This window comes from Leptodactylus fuscus (assembly GCF_031893055.1).
Source record: "Leptodactylus fuscus isolate aLepFus1 chromosome 2 unlocalized genomic scaffold, aLepFus1.hap2 SUPER_2_unloc_4, whole genome shotgun sequence".
Lineage (NCBI taxonomy): Eukaryota > Metazoa > Chordata > Amphibia > Anura > Leptodactylidae > Leptodactylus > Leptodactylus fuscus.
Window position 1 is genome coordinate 1 of NW_027439805.1, and position 20,382 is coordinate 20,382.

Here is a 20,382-nt window from a genome sequence, read left to right on the forward strand (position 1 = left end):
TGTATGTATACTTGTGTCAGTGTGTGTGTTGTGTATGTATACTTGTGTCAGTGTGTGTGTTGTATATGTATACTTGTGTCAGTGTGTGTGTTGTGTATGTATACTTGTGTCAGTAGTTGTGTGTTGTGTATGTATGTCGGTGACGTGTTCACTTCTGTTTTCGGCTTCTCCATCTTGTGATCTAATGATACAGAAGAATCAGAGAATAAATAATTGGTGTGCAGAGACTGAAGACGCCGGGCAGGCTGACAAGTCATTGCACAATCTGCACACTCACACCGCACAACTCCTCCTCCTGCTCAACAGCCATTTATTTCCTCCAAGCAAACCAGTCCCAAGTGACAGAGGAAGACGTCAACACTCCGAGGTAAGACATACAGTGCACAGCAACACAACACACTATATACTGTAGTATATACACACCACAGTGTGCAGTGCGTGTCTTACCAGGTTGTGTTGTATGTGTAAATTGGCGAATAGTGTGTGGTGCTGGTGTACAGTATGTGTATTACCACAACAACACAACATATACTGCACTATATACACAGAGGTAAGATACAGTGTACAGTGTATACCACTATACATGGAGTATATAGCGAGCTCTTGTGTCCTCTCCTATCTCCTCCATAGACTGTAAGCTCTTGTGAGCGGGGTCCTCACTCCTCTTGTGTCCTCTCTATCTCCCCATAGATTGTAAGCTCTTGTGAGCGGGGTCCTCACTCCTCTTGTGTCCTCTCTATCTCCTCCATAGATTGTAAGCTCTTGTGAGCGGGGTCCTCACTCCTCTTGTGTCCTCTCTATCTCCTCATAGAGTGTAAGCTCTTGTGAGCGGGGTCCTCACTCCTCCTGTGTCCTCTCTATCTCCTCATAGATTGTAAGCTCTTGTGAGCGGGGTCCTCACTCCTCCTGTGTCCTCCTCTCTATCTCCCCATAGATTGTAAGCTCTTGTGAGCGGGGTCCTCACTCCTCCTGTGTCCTCTCTATCTCCTCATAGATTGTAAGCTCTTGTGAGCGGGGTCCTCACTCCTCCTGTGTCCTCTCTATCTCCTCATAGATTGTAAGCTCTTGTGAGCGGGGTCCTCACTCCTCTTGTGTCCTCTCTATCTCCTCATAGATTGTAAGCTCTTGTGAGCGGGGTCCTCCCTCCTCTTGTGTCCTCCTCTCTATCTCCCCATAGATTGTAAGCTCTTGTGAGCGGGGTCCTCACTCCTCCTGTGTCCTCTCTATCTCCCCATAGATTGTAAGCTCTTGTGAGCGGGGTCCTCACTCCTCCTGTGTCCTCTCTATCTCCCCATAGATTGTAAGCTCTTGTGAGCGGGGTCCTCACTCCTCCTGTGTCCTCCTCTCTATCTCCCCATAGATTGTAAGCTCTTGTGAGCGGGGTCCTCCCTCCTCTTGTGTCCTCCTCTCTATCTCCCCATAGATTGTAAGCTCTTGTGAGCGGGGTCCTCACTCCTCTTGTGTCCTCTCTATCTCCTCATAGATTGTAAGCTCTTGTGAGCGGGGTCCTCACTCCTCTTGTGTCCTCTCTATCTCCCCATAGATTGTAAGCTCTTGTGAGCGGGGTCCTCACTCCTCTTGTGTCCTCTCTATCTCCCCATAGAGTGTAAGCTCTTGTGAGCGGGGTCCTCACTCCTCTTGTGTCCTCCTCTCTCTCCCCATAGATTGTAAGCTCTTGTGAGCGGGGTCCTCACTCCTCCTGTGTCCTCCTCTCTATCTCCTCATAGATTGTAAGCTCTTGTGAGCGGGGTCCTCACTCCTCTTGTGTCCTCTCTATCTCCTCATAGAGTGTAAGCTCTTGTGAGCGGGGTCCTCACTCCTCCTGTGTCCTCCTCTCTATCTCCCCATAGATTGTAAGCTCTTGTGAGCGGGGTCCTCACTCCTCTTGTGTCCTCCTCTCTATCTCCCCATAGATTGTAAGCTCTTGTGAGCGGGGTCCTCACTCCTCCTGTGTCCTCTCTATCTCCCCATAGATTGTAAGCTCTTGTGAGCGGGGTCCTCACTCCTCTTGTGTCCTCTCTATCTCCTCATAGATTGTAAGCTCTTGTGAGCGGGGTCCTCACTCCTCCTGTGTCCTCTCTATCTCCTCATAGATTGTAAGCTCTTGTGAGCGGGGTCCTCACTCCTCTTGTGTCCTCTCTATCTCCTCATAGATTGTAAGCTCTTGTGAGCGGGGTCCTCCCTCCTCTTGTGTCCTCCTCTCTATCTCCCCATAGATTGTAAGCTCTTGTGAGCGGGGTCCTCACTCCTCCTGTGTCCTCTCTATCTCCCCATAGATTGTAAGCTCTTGTGAGCGGGGTCCTCACTCCTCCTGTGTCCTCCTCTCTATCTCCCCATAGATTGTAAGCTCTTGTGAGCGGGGTCCTCACTCCTCCTGTGTCCTCCTCTCTATCTCCCCATAAATTGTAAGCTCTTGTGAGCGGGGTCCTCACTCCTCCTGTGTCCTCTCTATCTCCTCATAGATTGTAAGCTCTTGTGAGCGGGGTCCTCACTCCTCTTGTGTCCTCTCTATCTCCCCATAGATTGTAAGCTCTTGTGAGCGGGGTCCTCACTCCTCTTGTGTCCTCTCTATCTCCCCATAGAGTGTAAGCTCTTGTGAGCGGGGTCCTCACTCCTCTTGTGTCCTCCTCTCTCTCCCCATAGATTGTAAGCTCTTGTGAGCGGGGTCCTCACTCCTCTTGTGTCCTCTCTATCTCCTCATAGATTGTAAGCTCTTGTGAGCGGGGTCCTCACTCCTCTTGTGTCCTCTCTATCTCCCCATAGATTATAAGCTCTTGTGAGCGGGGTCCTCACTCCTCTTGTGTCCTCTCTATCTCCTCATAGATTGTAAGCTCTTGTGAGCGGGGTCCTCACTCCTCTTGTGTCCTCTCTATCTCCCCATAGATTGTAAGCTCTTGTGAGCGGGGTCCTCACTCCTCCTGTGTCCTCCTCTCTATCTCCTCCATAGACTGTAAGCTCTTGTGAGCGGGGTCCTCACTCCTCCTGTGTCCTCCTCTCTATCTCCCCATAGATTGTAGGCTCTTGTGAGCGGGGTCCTCACTCCTCTTGTGTCCTCCTCTCTATCTCCTCATAGATTGTAAGCTCTTGTGAGCGGGGTCCTCACTCCTCCTGTGTCCTCTCTATCTCCCCATAGATTGTAAGCTCTTGTGAGCGGGGTCCTCACTCCTCTTGTGTCCTCCTCTCTATCTCCCCATAGATTGTAAGCTCTTGTGAGCGGGGTCCTCACTCCTCTTGTGTCCTCTCTATCTCCTCCATAGACTGTAAGCTCTTGTGAGCGGGGTCCTCACTCCTCTTCTGTCCTCTCTATCTCGCCATAGATTGTAAGCTCTTGTGAGCGGGGTCCTCACTCCTCTTGTGTCCTCTCTATCTCCTCATAGACTGTAAGCTCTTGTGAGCGGGGTCCTCACTCCTCTTGTGTCCTCCTCTCTATCTCCCCATAGATTGTAAGCTCTTGTGAGCGGGGTCCTCACTCCTCCTGTGTCGTCCTCTATCTCCCCATAGATTGTAAGCTCTTGTGAGCGGGGTCCTCACTCCTCTTGTGTCCTCCTCTCTATCTCCTCATAGATTGTAAGCTCTTGTGAGCGGGGTCCTCACTCCTCTTGTGTCCTCCTCTCTATCTCCTCCATAGATTGTAAGCTCTTGTGAGCGGGGTCCTCTCTCCTCTTGTGTCCTCTCTATCTCCCCATAGATTGTAAGCTCTTGTGAGCGGGGTCCTCACTCCTCTTGTGTCCTCTCTATCTCCTCATAGAGTGTAAGCTCTTGTGAGCGGGGTCCTCACTCCTCTTGTGTCCTCCTCTCTATCTCCTCATAGATTGTAAGCTCTTGTGAGCGGGGTCCTCACTCCTCTTGTGTCCTCTCTATCTCCCCATAGATTGTAAGCTCTTGTGAGCGGGGTCCTCACTCCTCTTGTGTCCTCTCTATCTCCCCATAGAGTGTAAGCTCTTGTGAGTGGGGTCCTCACTTCTCTTGTGTCCTCTCTATCTCCCCATAGATTGTAAGCTCTTGTGAGCGGGGTCCTCACTCCTCCTGTGTCCTCTCTATCTCCTCCATAGATTGTAAGCTCTTGTGAGCGGGGTCCTCTCTCCTCTTGTGTCCTCCTCTCTATCTCCCCATAGATTGTAAGCTCTTGTGAGCGGGGTCCTCACTCCTCTTGTGTCCTCCTCTCTATCTCCCCATAGATTGTAAGCTCTTGTGAGCGGGGTCCTCACTCCTCTTGTGTCCTCCTCTCTATCTCCCCATAGATTGTAAGCTCTTGTGAGCGGGGTCCTCTCTCCTCTTGTGTCCTCCTCTCTATCTCCTCATAGATTGTAAGCTCCTGTGTCCTCTCTATCTCCTCATAGATTGTAAGCTCTTGTGAGCGGGGTCCTCACTCCTCCTGTGTCCTCTCTATCTCCTCCATAGACTGTAAGCTCTTGTGAGCGGGGTCCTCTCTCCTCTTGTGTCCTCTCTATCTCCTCCATAGACTGTAAGCTCTTGTGAGCGGGGTCCTCTCTCCTCTTGTGTCCTCTCTATCTCCCCATAGATTGTAAGCTCTTGTGAGCGGGGTCCTCACTCCTCTTGTGTCCTCTCTATCTCCTCATAGATTGTAAGCTCTTGTGAGCGGGGTCCTCACTCCTCCTGTGTCCTCCTCTCTATCTCCTCATAGATTGTAAGCTCTTGTGAGCGGGGTCCTCCCTCCTCTTGTGTCCTCCTCTCTATCTCCCCATAGATTGTAAGCTCTTGTGAGCGGGGTCTTCACTCCTCCTGTGTCCTCTCTATCTCCCCATAGATTGTAAGCTCTTGTGAGCAGGGTCCTCACTCCTCTTGTGTCCTCCTCTCTATCTCCCCATAGATTGTAAGCTCTTGTGAGCGGGGTCTTCACTCCTCCTGTGTCCTCTCTATCTCCCCATAGATTGTAAGCTCTTGTGAGCGGGGTCCTCTCTCCTCTTGTGTCCTCTCTATCTCCTCCATAGACTGTAAGCTCTTGTGAGCGGGGTCCTCACTCCTCCTGTGTCCTCTCTATCTCCCCATAGATTGTAAGCTCTTGTGAGCGGGGTCCTCTCTCCTCTTGTGTCCTCTCTATCTCCTCCATAGACTGTAAGCTCTTGTGAGCGGGGTTCTCTCTCCTCTTGTGTCCTCTCTATCTCCCCATAGATTGTAAGCTCTTGTGAGCGGGGTCCTCACTCCTCCTGTGTCCTCCTCTCTATCTCCTCATAGATTGTAAGCTCTTGTGAGCGGGGTCCTCCCTCCTCTTGTGTCCTCCTCTCTATCTCCCCATAGATTGTAAGCTCTTGTGAGCGGGGTCCTCACTCCTCTTGTGTCCTCTCTATCTCCTCCATAGACTGTAAGCTCTTGTGAGCGGGGTCCTCACTCCTCCTGTGTCCTCTCTATCTCCTCATAGATTGTAAGCTCTTGTGAGCGGGGTCCTCACTCCTCTTGTGTCCTCTCTATCTCCCCATAGATTGTAAGCTCTTGTGAGCGGGGTCCTCACTCCTCTTGTGTCCTCTCTATCTCCTCCATAGACTGTAAGCTCTTGTGAGCGGGGTCCTCACTCCTCCTGTGTCCTCTCTATCTCCTCATAGATTGTAAGCTCTTGTGAGCGGGGTCCTCACTCCTCCTGTGTCCTCTCTATCTCCTCCATAGACTGTAAGCTCTTGTGAGCGGGGTCCTCACTCCTCTTGTGTCCTCTCTATCTCCTCATAGATTGTAAGCTCTTGTGAGCGGGGTCCTCACTCCTCTTGTGTCCTCCTCTCTATCTCCCCATAGATTGTAAGCTCTTGTGAGCGGGGTCCTCACTCCTCCTGTGTCCTCTCTATCTCCCTATAGATTGTAAGCTCTTGTGAGCGGGGTCCTCACTCCTCTTGTGTCCTCTCTATCTCCCCATAGATTGTAAGCTCTTGTGAGCGGGGTCCTCACTCCTCCTGTGTCCTCTCTATCTCCTCCATAGACTGTAAGCTCTTGTGAGCGGGGTCCTCACTCCTCTTGTGTCCTCTCTATCTCCTCATAGATTGTAAGCTCTTGTGAGCGGGGTCCTCACTCCTCCTGTGTCCTCTCTATCTCCTCCATAGACTGTAAGCTCTTGTGAGCGGGGTCCTCACTCCTCTTGTGTCCTCTCTATCTCCTCATAGATTGTAAGCTCTTGTGAGCGGGGTCCTCACTCCTCTTGTGTCCTCCTCTCTATCTCCCCATAGATTGTAAGCTCTTGTGAGCGGGGTCCTCACTCCTCCTGTGTCCTCTCTATCTCCCTATAGATTGTAAGCTCTTGTGAGCGGGGTCCTCACTCCTCTTGTGTCCTCTCTATCTCCCCATAGACTGTAAGCTCTTGTGAGCGGGGTCCTCACTCCTCTTGTGTCCTCCTCTCTATCTCCTCATAGATTGTAAGCTCTTGTGAGCGGGGTCCTCACTCCTCTTGTGTCCTCTCTGTCTCCTCATAGATTGTAACTCTTGTGAGCGGGGTCCTCACTCCTCTTGTGTCCTCTCTATCTCCTCCATAGATTGTAAGCTCTTGTGAGCGGGGTCCTCACTCCTCTTGTGTCCTCCTCTCTATCTCCTCATAGATTGTAAGCTCTTGTGAGCGGGGTCCTCACTCCTCCTGTGTCCTCTCTATCTCCCCATAGATTGTAAGCTCTTGTGAGCGGGGTCCTCCCTCCTCTTGTGTCCTCCTCTCTATCTCCCCATAGATTGTAAGCTCTTGTGAGCGGGGTCCTCACTCCTCTTGTGTCCTCCTCTCTATCTCCCCATAGATTGTAAGCTCTTGTGAGCGGGGTCCTCACTCCTCCTGTGTCCTCCTCTATCTCCCCATAGATTGTAAGCTCTTGTGAGCGGGGTCCTCCCTCCTCTTGTGTCCTCCTCTCTATCTCCTCATAGATTGTAAGCTCTTGTGAGCGGGGTCCTCACTCCTCTTGTGTCCTCTCTATCTCCTCATAGACTGTAAGCTCTTGTGAGCGGGGTCCTCACTCCTCTTGTGTCCTCTCTATCTCCCCATAGATTGTAAGCTCTTGTGAGCGGGGTCCTCACTCCTCTTGTGTCCTCTCTATCTCCTCATAGATTGTAAGCTCTTGTGAGCGGGGTCCTCACTCCTCTTGTGTCCTCCTCTCTATCTCCTCATAGATTGTAAGCTCTTGTGAGCGGGGTCCTCACTCCTCTTGTGTCCTCCTCTCTATCTCCCCATAGACTGTAAGCTCTTGTGAGCGGGGTCCTCACTCCTCTTGTGTCCTCTCTATCTCCCCATAGATTGTAAGCTCTTGTGAGCGGGGTCCTCACTCCTCTTGTGTCCTCTCTATCTCCCCATAGAGTGTAAGCTCTTGTGAGTGGGGTCCTCACTTCTCTTGTGTCCTCTCTATCTCCCCATAGATTGTAAGCTCTTGTGAGCGGGGTCCTCACTCCTCCTGTGTCCTCTCTATCTCCTCCATAGATTGTAAGCTCTTGTGAGCGGGGTCCTCTCTCCTCTTGTGTCCTCCTCTCTATCTCCCCATAGATTGTAAGCTCTTGTGAGCGGGGTCCTCACTCCTCTTGTGTCCTCCTCTCTATCTCCCCATAGATTGTAAGCTCTTGTGAGCGGGGTCCTCACTCCTCTTGTGTCCTCCTCTCTATCTCCCCATAGATTGTAAGCTCTTGTGAGCGGGGTCCTCTCTCCTCTTGTGTCCTCCTCTCTATCTCCTCATAGATTGTAAGCTCCTGTGTCCTCTCTATCTCCTCATAGATTGTAAGCTCTTGTGAGCGGGGTCCTCACTCCTCCTGTGTCCTCTCTATCTCCTCCATAGACTGTAAGCTCTTGTGAGCGGGGTCCTCTCTCCTCTTGTGTCCTCTCTATCTCCTCCATAGACTGTAAGCTCTTGTGAGCGGGGTCCTCTCTCCTCTTGTGTCCTCTCTATCTCCCCATAGATTGTAAGCTCTTGTGAGCGGGGTCCTCACTCCTCTTGTGTCCTCTCTATCTCCTCATAGATTGTAAGCTCTTGTGAGCGGGGTCCTCACTCCTCCTGTGTCCTCCTCTCTATCTCCTCATAGATTGTAAGCTCTTGTGAGCGGGGTCCTCCCTCCTCTTGTGTCCTCCTCTCTATCTCCCCATAGATTGTAAGCTCTTGTGAGCGGGGTCTTCACTCCTCCTGTGTCCTCTCTATCTCCCCATAGATTGTAAGCTCTTGTGAGCAGGGTCCTCACTCCTCTTGTGTCCTCCTCTCTATCTCCCCATAGATTGTAAGCTCTTGTGAGCGGGGTCTTCACTCCTCCTGTGTCCTCTCTATCTCCCCATAGATTGTAAGCTCTTGTGAGCGGGGTCCTCTCTCCTCTTGTGTCCTCTCTATCTCCTCCATAGACTGTAAGCTCTTGTGAGCGGGGTCCTCACTCCTCCTGTGTCCTCTCTATCTCCCCATAGATTGTAAGCTCTTGTGAGCGGGGTCCTCTCTCCTCTTGTGTCCTCTCTATCTCCTCCATAGACTGTAAGCTCTTGTGAGCGGGGTTCTCTCTCCTCTTGTGTCCTCTCTATCTCCCCATAGATTGTAAGCTCTTGTGAGCGGGGTCCTCACTCCTCTTGTGTCCTCTCTATCTCCTCCATAGACTGTAAGCTCTTGTGAGCGGGGTCCTCACTCCTCCTGTGTCCTCTCTATCTCCTCATAGATTGTAAGCTCTTGTGAGCGGGGTCCTCACTCCTCTTGTGTCCTCTCTATCTCCCCATAGATTGTAAGCTCTTGTGAGCGGGGTCCTCACTCCTCCTGTGTCCTCTCTATCTCCTCCATAGACTGTAAGCTCTTGTGAGCGGGGTCCTCACTCCTCTTGTGTCCTCTCTATCTCCTCATAGATTGTAAGCTCTTGTGAGCGGGGTCCTCACTCCTCTTGTGTCCTCCTCTCTATCTCCCCATAGATTGTAAGCTCTTGTGAGCGGGGTCCTCACTCCTCCTGTGTCCTCTCTATCTCCCTATAGATTGTAAGCTCTTGTGAGCGGGGTCCTCACTCCTCTTGTGTCCTCTCTATCTCCCCATAGATTGTAAGCTCTTGTGAGCGGGGTCCTCACTCCTCCTGTGTCCTCTCTATCTCCTCCATAGACTGTAAGCTCTTGTGAGCGGGGTCCTCACTCCTCTTGTGTCCTCTCTATCTCCTCATAGATTGTAAGCTCTTGTGAGCGGGGTCCTCACTCCTCCTGTGTCCTCTCTATCTCCTCCATAGACTGTAAGCTCTTGTGAGCGGGGTCCTCACTCCTCTTGTGTCCTCTCTATCTCCTCATAGATTGTAAGCTCTTGTGAGCGGGGTCCTCACTCCTCTTGTGTCCTCCTCTCTATCTCCCCATAGATTGTAAGCTCTTGTGAGCGGGGTCCTCACTCCTCCTGTGTCCTCTCTATCTCCCTATAGATTGTAAGCTCTTGTGAGCGGGGTCCTCACTCCTCTTGTGTCCTCTCTATCTCCTCATAGATTGTAAGCTCTTGTGAGCGGGGTCCTCACTCCTCTTGTGTCCTCTCTATCTCCCCATAGACTGTAAGCTCTTGTGAGCGGGGTCCTCACTCCTCTTGTGTCCTCCTCTCTATCTCCTCATAGATTGTAAGCTCTTGTGAGCGGGGTCCTCACTCCTCTTGTGTCCTCTCTGTCTCCTCATAGATTGTAACTCTTGTGAGCGGGGTCCTCACTCCTCTTGTGTCCTCTCTATCTCCTCCATAGATTGTAAGCTCTTGTGAGCGGGGTCCTCACTCCTCTTGTGTCCTCCTCTCTATCTCCTCATAGATTGTAAGCTCTTGTGAGCGGGGTCCTCACTCCTCCTGTGTCCTCTCTATCTCCCCATAGATTGTAAGCTCTTGTGAGCGGGGTCCTCCCTCCTCTTGTGTCCTCCTCTCTATCTCCCCATAGATTGTAAGCTCTTGTGAGCGGGGTCCTCACTCCTCTTGTGTCCTCCTCTCTATCTCCCCATAGATTGTAAGCTCTTGTGAGCGGGGTCCTCACTCCTCCTGTGTCCTCCTCTATCTCCCCATAGATTGTAAGCTCTTGTGAGCGGGGTCCTCCCTCCTCTTGTGTCCTCCTCTCTATCTCCTCATAGATTGTAAGCTCTTGTGAGCGGGGTCCTCACTCCTCTTGTGTCCTCTCTATCTCCTCATAGACTGTAAGCTCTTGTGAGCGGGGTCCTCACTCCTCTTGTGTCCTCTCTATCTCCCCATAGATTGTAAGCTCTTGTGAGCGGGGTCCTCACTCCTCTTGTGTCCTCTCTATCTCCTCATAGATTGTAAGCTCTTGTGAGCGGGGTCCTCACTCCTCTTGTGTCCTCCTCTCTATCTCCTCATAGATTGTAAGCTCTTGTGAGCGGGGTCCTCACTCCTCTTGTGTCCTCCTCTCTATCTCCCCATAGACTGTAAGCTCTTGTGAGCGGGGTCCTCACTCCTCTTGTGTCCTCTCTATCTCCCCATAGATTGTAAGCTCTTGTGAGCGGGGTCCTCACTCCTCTTGTGTCCTCCTCTCTATCTCCTCATAGATTGTAAGCTCTTGTGAGCGGGGTCCTCACTCCTCTTGTGTCCTCCTCTCTATCTCCTCATAGATTGTAAGCTCTTGTGAGCGGGGTCCTCACTCCTCTTGTGTCCTCTCTATCTCCCCATAGATTGTAAGCTCTTGTGAGCGGGGTCCTCACTCCTCCTGTGTCCTCTCTATCTCCCCATAGACTGTAAGCTCTTGTGAGCGGGGTCCTCACTCCTCTTGTGTCCTCCTCTCTATCTCCCCATAGATTGTAAGCTCTTGTGAGCGGGGTCCTCACTCCTCTTGTGTCCTCTCTATCTCCCCATAGATTGTAAGCTCTTGTGAGCGGGGTCCTCACTCCTCTTGTGTCCTCCTCTCTATCTCCTCATAGATTGTAAGCTCTTGTGAGCGGGGTCCTCACTCCTCTTGTGTCCTCCTCTCTATCTCCTCATAGATTGTAAGCTCTTGTGAGCGGGGTCCTCACTCCTCTTGTGTCCTCTCTATCTCCCCATAGAGTGTAAGCTCTTGTGAGCGGGGTCCTCACTCCTCTTGTGTCCTCTCTATCTCCTCATAGATTGTAAGCTCTTGTGAGCGGGGTCCTCACTCCTCTTGTGTCCTCCTCTCTATCTCCTCATAGATTGTAAGCTCTTGTGAGCGGGGTCCTCACTCCTCTTGTGTCCTCTCTATCTCCCCATAGATTGTAAGCTCTTGTGAGCGGGGTCCTCACTCCTCCTGTGTCCTCTCTATCTCCTCATAGATTGTAAGCTCTTGTGAGCGGGGTCCTCACTCCTCTTGTGTCCTCTCTATCTCCCCATAGATTGTAAGCTCTTGTGAGCGGGGTCCTCACTCCTCCTGTGTCCTCTCTATCTCCTCATAGATTGTAAGCTCTTGTGAGCGGGGTCCTCACTCCTCTTGTGTCCTCTCTATCTCCTCATAGATTGTAAGCTCTTGTGAGCGGGGTCCTCACTCCTCTTGTGTCCTCTCTATCTCCTCATAGATTGTAAGCTCTTGTGAGCGGGGTCCTCACTCCTCTTGTGTCCTCTCTATCTCCCCATAGATTGTAAGCTCTTGTGAGCGGGGTCCTCACTCCTCCTGTGTCCTCTCTATCTCCCCATAGACTGTAAGCTCTTGTGAGCGGGGTCCTCACTCCTCTTGTGTCCTCTCTATCTCCCCATAGATTGTAAGCTCTTGTGAGCGGGGTCCTCTCTCCTCTTGTGTCCTCCTCTCTATCTCCCCATAGATTGTAAGCTCTTGTGAGCGGGGTCCTCACTCCTCTTGTGTCCTCCTCTCTATCTCCTCATAGATTGTAAGCTCTTGTGAGCGGGGTTCTCTCTCCTCTTGTGTCCTCTCTATCTCCCCATAGAGTGTAAGCTCTTGTGAGCGGGGTCCTCACTCCTCTTGTGTCCTCTCTATCTCCCCATAGAGTGTAAGCTCTTGTGAGCGGGGTCCTCACTCCTCTTGTGTCCTCTCTATCTCCCCATAGATTGTAAGCTCTTGTGAGCGGGGTCCTCACTCCTCTTGTGTCCTCTCTATCTCCCCATAGAGTGTAAGCTCTTGTGAGCGGGGTCCTCACTCCTCTTGTGTCCTCTCTATCTCCCCATAGAGTGTAAGCTCTTGTGAGCAGGGTCCTCACCCCTCGTGGCGAAACGCGTAGGGCTGGTCCTTCTACCTATCAGTACATTGTCTTTGGGCGTTTTGCTGACATCAGGTAATTCATACAGTCATTATTATATTGGAGCTCTTGTCCGGCTCTGCAGCAGGATGTTACACTTACATTTGAAGGTGGTTGGGCATATCTATGTATGATCTTATGGGTGTTATACTTTTGGCAATGAGACTGGTATTTTTATAGCTGCCTTACACTTTCATGCTCAATTTTGTGTAACAAAATCTTGATGTGTTTCCCATTGCTATTAATGATGCACTGACATAATATTGTGTATCTACATTCATGGGTCACATATTTTGGATATTGTTATATATTAATAGTATTCTATGGTGAATATAACAGAATTCTGCTATTCCATATATTTATATTGAAATTACCTGAACTTATACTATAGGATTCAGCAGAAACACCTTATGCTATTTGTTCTACGTCTCTATTCTGTTTGTGTCTTTGGCTAAATCCATCTGCCCTGCTGTATATTATTGAATATTAAGTGGCAATTACTTGCCAAAATATTTAATAAATATTTAAAAACTTTTTTAACAAATTGGATTGTGTGTTGGCTTGAGCTTTTTCCATGATGTTATGGATGATGCTTTTCATGGCCATTTTTTGTGTTACTTGAGGTGCTTCTATGTGAAATGCTCTGTCCCTCTCTGGCATCTATTACAATACCCTGCAGGCTGCTGGCTCCCGCTCTGGCATCTATTACAATACCCTGCAGGCTGCTCTGTCCCTCTCTGGCATCTATTACAATACCCTGCAGGCTGCTGGCTCCCGCTCTGGCATGTATTACAATACCCTGCAGGCTGCTGGCTCCCGCTCTGGCATCTATTACAATACCCTGCAGGCTGCCGGCTCCCGCTCTGGCATCTATTACAATACGCTGCAGGCTGCTGGCTCCCGCTCTGGCATCTATTACATTACCCTGCAGGCTGCTGGCTCCCGCTCTGGCATCTATTACAATACCCTGCAGGCTGCTCTGTCCCTCTCTGGCATGTATTACAATACCCTGCAGGCTGCTGGCTCCCGCTCTGGCATGTATTACAATACCCTGCAGGCTGCTGGCTCCCGCTCTGGCATCTATTACAATACCCTGCAGGCTGCTGGCTCCCGCTCTGGCATGTATTACAATACCCTGCAGGCTGCTGGCTCCCGCTCTGGCATCTATTACAATACCCTGCAGGCTGCTGGCTCCCGCTCTGGCATCTATTACAATACCCTGCAGGCTGCTGGCTCCCGCTCTGGCATGTATTACAATACCCTGCAGGCTGCTGGCTCCCGCTCTGGCATCTATTACAATACCCTGCAGGTTGCTCGGTCCCGCTCTGGCATCTATTACAATACCCTGCAGGCTGCTCTGTCCCTCTCTGGCATCTATTACAATACCCTGCAGGCTGCTGGCTCCCGCTCTGGCATCTATTACAATACCCTGCAGGCTGCTCGGTCCCGCTCTGGCATCTATTACAATACCCTGCAGGCTGCTCGGTCCCGCTCTGGCATCTATTACAATACCCTGCAGGCTGCTGGCTCCCGCTCTGGCATCTATTACAATACCCTGCAGACTGCTGGGTCCCGCTCTGGCATCTATTACAATACCCTGCAGGCTGCTCAGTCCCGCTCTGGCATGTATTACAATACCCTGCAGGCTGCTGGGTCCCGCTCTGGCATCTATTACAATACCCTGCAGGCTGCTGGCTCCCGCTCTGGCATCTATTACACTACCCTGCAGGCTGCTGGCTCCCGCTCTGGCATGTATTACAATACCCTGTAGGCTGCTCGGTCCCGCTCTGGCATCTATTACAATACCCTGCAGGCTGCTGGCTCCCGCTCTGGCATCTATTACAATACCCTGCAGGCTGCTCGGTCCCGCTCTGGCATGTATTACAATACCCTGCAGGCTGCTGGCTCCTGCTCTGGCATGTATTACAATACCCTGAAGGCTGCTGGTTCCCGCTCTGGCATCTATTACAATACCCTGCAGGCTGCTCTGTCCCGCTCTGGCATGTATTACAATACCCTGAAGGCTGCTGGCTCCCGCTCTGGCATCTATTACAATACCCTGCAGGCTGCTGGCTCCCGCTCTGGCATGTATTACAATACCCTGCAGGCTGCTCGGTCCCGCTCTGGCATCTATTACAATACCCTGAAGGCTGCTGGCTCCCGCTCTGGCATCTATTACACTACCCTGCAGGCTGCTGGCTCCCGCTCTGGCATCTATTACACTACCCTGCAGGCTGCTGGCTCCCGCTCTGGCATGTATTACACTACCCTGCAGGTTGCTCGGTCCCGCTCTGGCATGTATTACAATACCCTGCAGGCTGCTGGCTCCCGCTCTGGCATGTATTACAATACCCTGCAGGCTGCTGGCTCCCGCTCTGGCATCTATTACAATACCCTGCAGGCTGCTCGGTCCCGCTCTGGCATCTATTACAATACCCTGCAGGCTGCTGGCTCCCGCTCTGGCATCTATTACAATACCCTGCAGGCTGCTCGGTCCCGCTCTGGCATGTGTTACAATACCCTGCAGGCTGCTCGGTCCCGCTCTGGCATGTATTACAATACCCTGCAGGCTGCTGGCTCCCGTTCTGGCATCTATTACAATACCCTGCAGGCTGCTGGCTCCCACTCTGGCATCTATTACAATACCCTGCAGGCTGCTGGCTCCCGCTCTGGCATGTATTACAATACCCTGCAGGCTGCTCGGTCCCGCTCTGGCATGTATTACAATACCCTGCAGGCTGCTGGCTCCCGCTCTGGCATCTATTACACTACCCTGCAGGCTGCTGGCTCCCGCTCTGGCATCTGTTACACTACCCTGCAGGCTGCTGGCTCCCGCTCTGGCATGTATTACACTACCCTGCAGGTTGCTCGGTCCCGCTCTGGCATGTATTACAATACCCTGCAGGCTGCTGGCTCCCGCTCTGGCATGTATTACAATACCCTGCAGGCTGCTGGCTCCCGCTCTGGCATCTATTACAATACCCTGCAGGCTGCCGGCTCCCGCTCTGGCATGTATTACACTACCCTGCAGGTTGCTCGGTCCCGCTCTGGCATGTATTACAATACCCTGCAGGCTGCTGGCTCCCGCTCTGGCATGTATTACAATACCCTGCAGGCTGCTGGCTCCCGCTCTGGCATCTATTACAATACCCTGCAGGCTGCTCGGTCCCGCTCTGGCATCTATTACAATACCCTGCAGGCTGCTGGCTCCCGCTCTGGCATCTATTACAATACCCTGCAGGCTGCTCGGTCCCGCTCTGGCATGTATTACAATACCCTGCAGGCTGCTCGGTCCCGCTCTGGCATGTATTACAATACCCTGCAGGCTGCTGGCTCCCGTTCTGGCATCTATTACAATACCCTGCAGGCTGCTGGCTCCCACTCTGGCATCTATTACAATACCCTGCAGGCTGCTGGCTCCCGCTCTGGCATGTATTACAATACCCTGCAGGCTGCTCGGTCCCGCTCTGGCATGTATTACAATACCCTGCAGGCTGCTGGCTCCTGCTCTGGCATGTATTACAATACGCTGCAGGCTGCTGGCTCCCGCTCTGGCATCTATTACAATACCCTGCAGGCTGCTGGCTCCCGCTCTGGCATCTATTACAATACCCTGCAGACTCTTTGGTCCTCAGTGACAGTATACATGCAGAGTCCTCCTCTTGTTGACATCGATCTTCTGTTATTCTCCACAGCTGGACCATGGCCTTTAATGACACAGTCAACCATCTGAGGTCCTGCTTTCAAAAAGGGAAGACTCGGCCCTTACAATTCAGGATCTCACAGTTGGAAGCTCTGAGTACATTCCTAGAAGAAAATAAGGCCCAAATACTAGAATGTCTAAAGAAAGACCTGAACAAGGTGGGTGGTGGAGGTGGGATCAAGACCAGGAGAAGATGGGTGGTGGAGGTGGGATCAAGATCGGGAGATGATGGGTAGTGGAGGTGGGATCAAGACCAGGAGAAGATGGATGGTAGAGGTGGGATCAAGACCAGGAGAAGATGGATGGTGGAGGTGGCATCAAGACCAGGAGATGATGGGTGTGGAGGTGGGATCAAGACCAGGAGAAGTTGGGTGGTGGAGGTGGCATCAAGACCAGGAGAAGATGGGTGGTGGAGGTGACATCAAGACTAGGAGAAGATTGGTGGTGGAGGTGGGATCAAGACCGGGAGATGATGGGTGGTGGAGGTGGGATCAAGACCAGGAGAAGATGGATGGTAGAGGTGGGATCAAGACCAGGAGAAGATGGATGGTGGAGGTGGCATCAAGACCAGGAGATGATGGGTGGTGGAGGTGGGATCAAGACCAGGAGATGATGGGTGGTGGAGGTGGGATCAAGACCAGGAGAAGATGGGTGGTGGAGGTGGCATCAAGACCAGGAGAAGATGGGTGGTGGAGGTGGCATCAAGACCAGGAGAAGATGGGTGGTGGAGGTGGCATAAAGACCAGGAGATAATGGGTAGTGGAGGTGGGATCAAGACCAGGAGAAGTTGGGTGGTGGAGGTGGCATAAAGACCAGGAGAAGATGGATGGTGGAGGTGGCATCAAGACCAGAAGAAGATGGGTGTTGGAGGTAGGATCAATACCAGAAGAAGTTAGGTGGTGAAGGTGGGATCAAGACCAGGAGAAGATGGATGGTGGAGGTGGCATCAAGACCAGGAGAAGATGGGTGGTGGAGGTGGCATCAAGACCAGGAGAAGATAGGTGGTGGAGGTGGCATAAAGACCAGGAGATGATGGGTAGTGGAGGTGGGATCAAGACCAGGAGAAGTTGGGTGGTGGAGGTGGCATCAAGACCAGGAGAAGATGGATGGTGGAGGTGGCATCCAGACCAGAAGAAGATGGGTGTTGGAGGTAGGATCAAGACCAGAAGAAGTTGGGTGGTGAAGGTGGGATCAAGACCAGGAGAGAGATGGATGGTGGAGGTGGCATCAAGACCAGAAGAAGATGGGTGTTGGAGGTGGTATCAAGACCAGGAGAAGTTGGGTGGTGGAGGTGGGATCAAGACCAGGAGAAGTTGGGTGGTGGAGGTGGGATCAAGACCAGGAGAAGATGGGTGGTAGAGGTGGCATCAAGAGCAGGACAAGGCAGATTTAATTTGCTAAGAGACGTAACGTGTCCCTACAGGGGTTTTCAATGTTTTTTGATGACCAAATGGTGACTGTGTATGGTAGGGAGCCCCCTACTGGCTCGGTACACTGTATAACACCAGACCCAACAGCTGTTCAGTGTCTACCGCTCACCAGCCAGTGTACAAATACTGCCATACAGTGCTGTGATATACTCCATAGGTAAAGGCATCATATAATGCACAGAGACAATACAGGTAACTAGTCACACCTCAAACAGAGGAACCACCTGACAGTGCCTACTGTATATGCTGTATACCTTCATACAGGTGTGGGGGTGCTCCTAGGCTGAGCTCCACTCTAGAGCTATGACCTCTAGGCCCCAGACTGCCCCCCGCTGGTGACTGTTGTGCATATTTTGCAGCCTCCATTTGAAGTGGAGATCTCCGAGCTGAGTATGGTGAAGAGCGAGATAAACCTGGCGCTGAACAACCTGAGCTCCTGGACCAAGGACGAGCACGTGTCTAAGAATCTGGTGAGTCCGAGAGTCACACCACACAGGGCCACGTCACCTCAACGTCAGCCTCAGTACCACATACAACCATGGGACAGGGGTGGCGCTGTGTCTGCAAGAAAGAAGACAATCCATTTAATGTGTAACAAAGCTTGTAAATCTGCCTCGGCACACTACAGGAGTAGTGTCGCCCCTCCCCCCCAAACCTTCAGCCATCTTCTAGAGTAGCCTGTGTGTAGTGCCCCCGCTTCTATCATCTTCTAATCTGTCTCCTGACTGCTGATGGTTTCCTTTCTCTTCCAGGTCACAGCTCTGGACTCTGCATTTATCCGGAAAGAGCCTTTGGGGGTTGTTCTGATCATCGCGCCTTGGAACTACCCCATCCATCTGAGTCTCATTCCTCTAGTCGGGGCCATTGCTGCAGGTGAGTCCCGTCTTCTCCATAACCTCTGTAAATTTCTAGTCATGGAAGTCAGAACTTCATTCCTGTGGTTTCATACAGAAAGATGGAGTGAGGACAGGAACATATTCACACTGGAGCAGAGACAACGGTTATGGGACCTAATGGGTGGAAAATTAACAGAATCTGAATTCATGATGGAGCATTATCATTAATGATCGGGGTCTGGCTCAGTGACGAAGCAGCATCTTGGGTCTGGCTCAGTGACGGAACAGTGTCTTGGGTCTGGCTTAGTGATGGAGCAGCGTATTGGATCTGGCTTAGTGACAGAGCAGTGTCTTGGGTCTGGCTTAATGACGGAGCAGCGTCTTGGGTCTGGCTTAGTGACTGAGCAGCGTATTAGGTTTGGCTTAGTGACGGAGCAGTGTCTTGGGTCTGGCTTAGTGATGGAGCAGTGTCTTGGGTCTGGCTTAGTGATGGAGCAGTGTCTTGGGTCTGGCTTAGTAAAGGAGCAGTGTCTTGAGTCTGGCTTAGTGACGGAGCAGCGTCTTGAGTCTGGCTTAGTGATGGAGCAGCGTATTGGATCTGGCTTAGTGACAGAGCAGTGTCTTGGGTCTGGCTTAGTGATGGAGCAGCGTATTGGATCTGGCTTAGTAACGGAGCAGTGTTTTGAGTCTGGCTTAGTGAAGGAGCAGTGTCTTGAGTCTGGCTTAATGACGAAGCAGTGTCTTGGGTCTGGCTTAATGACAGAGCAGTGTCTTGGGTCTGGCTTATTGACGGAACAGCGTCTTGGGTCTGGCTTAGTGACAGAGCAGTGTCTTGGGTCTGGCTTAGTGATGGAGCAGTGTCTTGGGTCTGGCTTAGTGACGGAGCAGCGTCTTGGGTCTGGCTTAGTGACGGAGCAGCGTCTTGGGTCTGGCTTAGTGATGGAGCAGCGTCTTGGGTCTGGCTTAGTGATGGAGCAGCGTCTTGGGTCTGGCTTAATGACGGAGCAGCGTCTTGGGTCTGGCTTAATGACGGAGCAGTGTCTTGGGTCTGGCTTAATGACGGAGCAGCGTATTGGATCTGGCTTAGTGACTGAGCAGCGTATTGGGCTTGGCTTAGTGAAGGAGCAGCGTCTTGGGTCTGGCTTAATGACGGAGCAGTGTCTTGGGTCTGGCTTAATGACGGAGCAGCGTCTTGGGTCTGGCTTAGTGAAGGAGCAGCGTCTTGGGTCTGGCTTAGTGAAGGAGCAGCGTCTTGGGTCCGGCTTAATGACGGAGCAGTGTCTTGGGTCTGGCTTAATGACGGAGCAGCGTCTTGGGTCTGGCTTAGTGACTGAGCAGTGTAATAGGTTTGGCTCAGTGACGGAGCAGTGTCTTGGGTCTGGCTCAGTGACGGAGCAGCGTCTTGAGTCTGGCTCAGTGACGGAGCAGTGTCTTGGGTCTGGCTTAGTGACTGAGAAGCATATAGGGTTTGGCTTAGTGACAGAGCAGCGTCTTGGGTCTGGCTTAGTGACAGAGCAGTGTCTTGGGTCTAGCTTAGTGAAGGAGCAGCGTCTTGGGTCTGGCTTAGTGAAGGAGCAGCGTCTTGGGTCCGGCTTAGTGACAGAGCAGTGTCTTGGGTTTGGCTTAGTGACTGAGCAGTGTATTGGGTTTGGCTTAGTGATGGAGCAGAGTCTTGGGTCTGGCTTAGTGACTGAGAAGTGTATAGGGTTTGGCTTAGTGACAGAGCAGCGTCTTGGGTCTAGCTTAGTGATGGAGTAGTGTCTTGGGTCTGGCTCAGTGACGGAGCAGTGTCTTGGGTCTGGCTTAGTGACGGAGCAGCGTCTTGAGTCTGGCTCAGTGACGGAGCAGTGTCTTGGGTCTGGCTTAGTGACGGAGCAGAGTCTTGGGTCTGGCTTAGTGACTGAGAAGCGTATAGGGTTTGGCTTAGTGATGGAGTAGTGTCTTGGGTCTGGCTCAGTGACGGAGCAGTGTCTTGGGTCTGGCTTAGTGACAGAGCAGCGTCTTGAGTCTGGCTCAGTGACGGAGCAGTGTCTTGGATCTAGCTTAGTGATGGAGTAGTGTCTTGGGTCTGGCTCAGTGACGGAGCAGTGTCTTGGGTCTGGCTTAGTGACGGAGCAGCGTCTTGAGTCTGGCTCAGTGACGGAGCAGTGTCTTGGGTCTGGCTTAGTGACGGAGCAGCGTCTTGAGTCTGGCTCAGTGACGGAGCAGTGTCTTGGGTCTGGCTTAGTGACGGAGCAGAGTCTTGGGTCTGGCTTAGTGACTGAGAAGTGTATAGGGTTTGGCTTAGTGACGGAGCAGCGTCTTGGGTCTAGATTAGTGATGGAGTAGTGTCTT

General features: G+C 51.9%; 1 protein-coding gene across 1 annotated transcript in view; it reads left to right on the plus strand.

Annotated features, from left to right (window-relative positions):
- Positions 1-265: 265 nt before the first annotated feature.
- Positions 266-20,382, plus strand: part of LOC142186340 (aldehyde dehydrogenase family 3 member B1-like) — a 124,628-nt gene continuing 104,511 nt past the window's right edge. The window contains exons 1-4 of the mRNA XM_075261169.1: positions 266-367; positions 15,775-15,940; positions 17,572-17,682; positions 17,965-18,085. Of these exons, the coding sequence (XP_075117270.1) occupies positions 15,782-15,940; positions 17,572-17,682; positions 17,965-18,085 (391 nt within the window). The 5' untranslated portion in view covers positions 266-367; positions 15,775-15,781. The remainder of the gene's footprint in view (positions 368-15,774; positions 15,941-17,571; positions 17,683-17,964; positions 18,086-20,382) is intronic.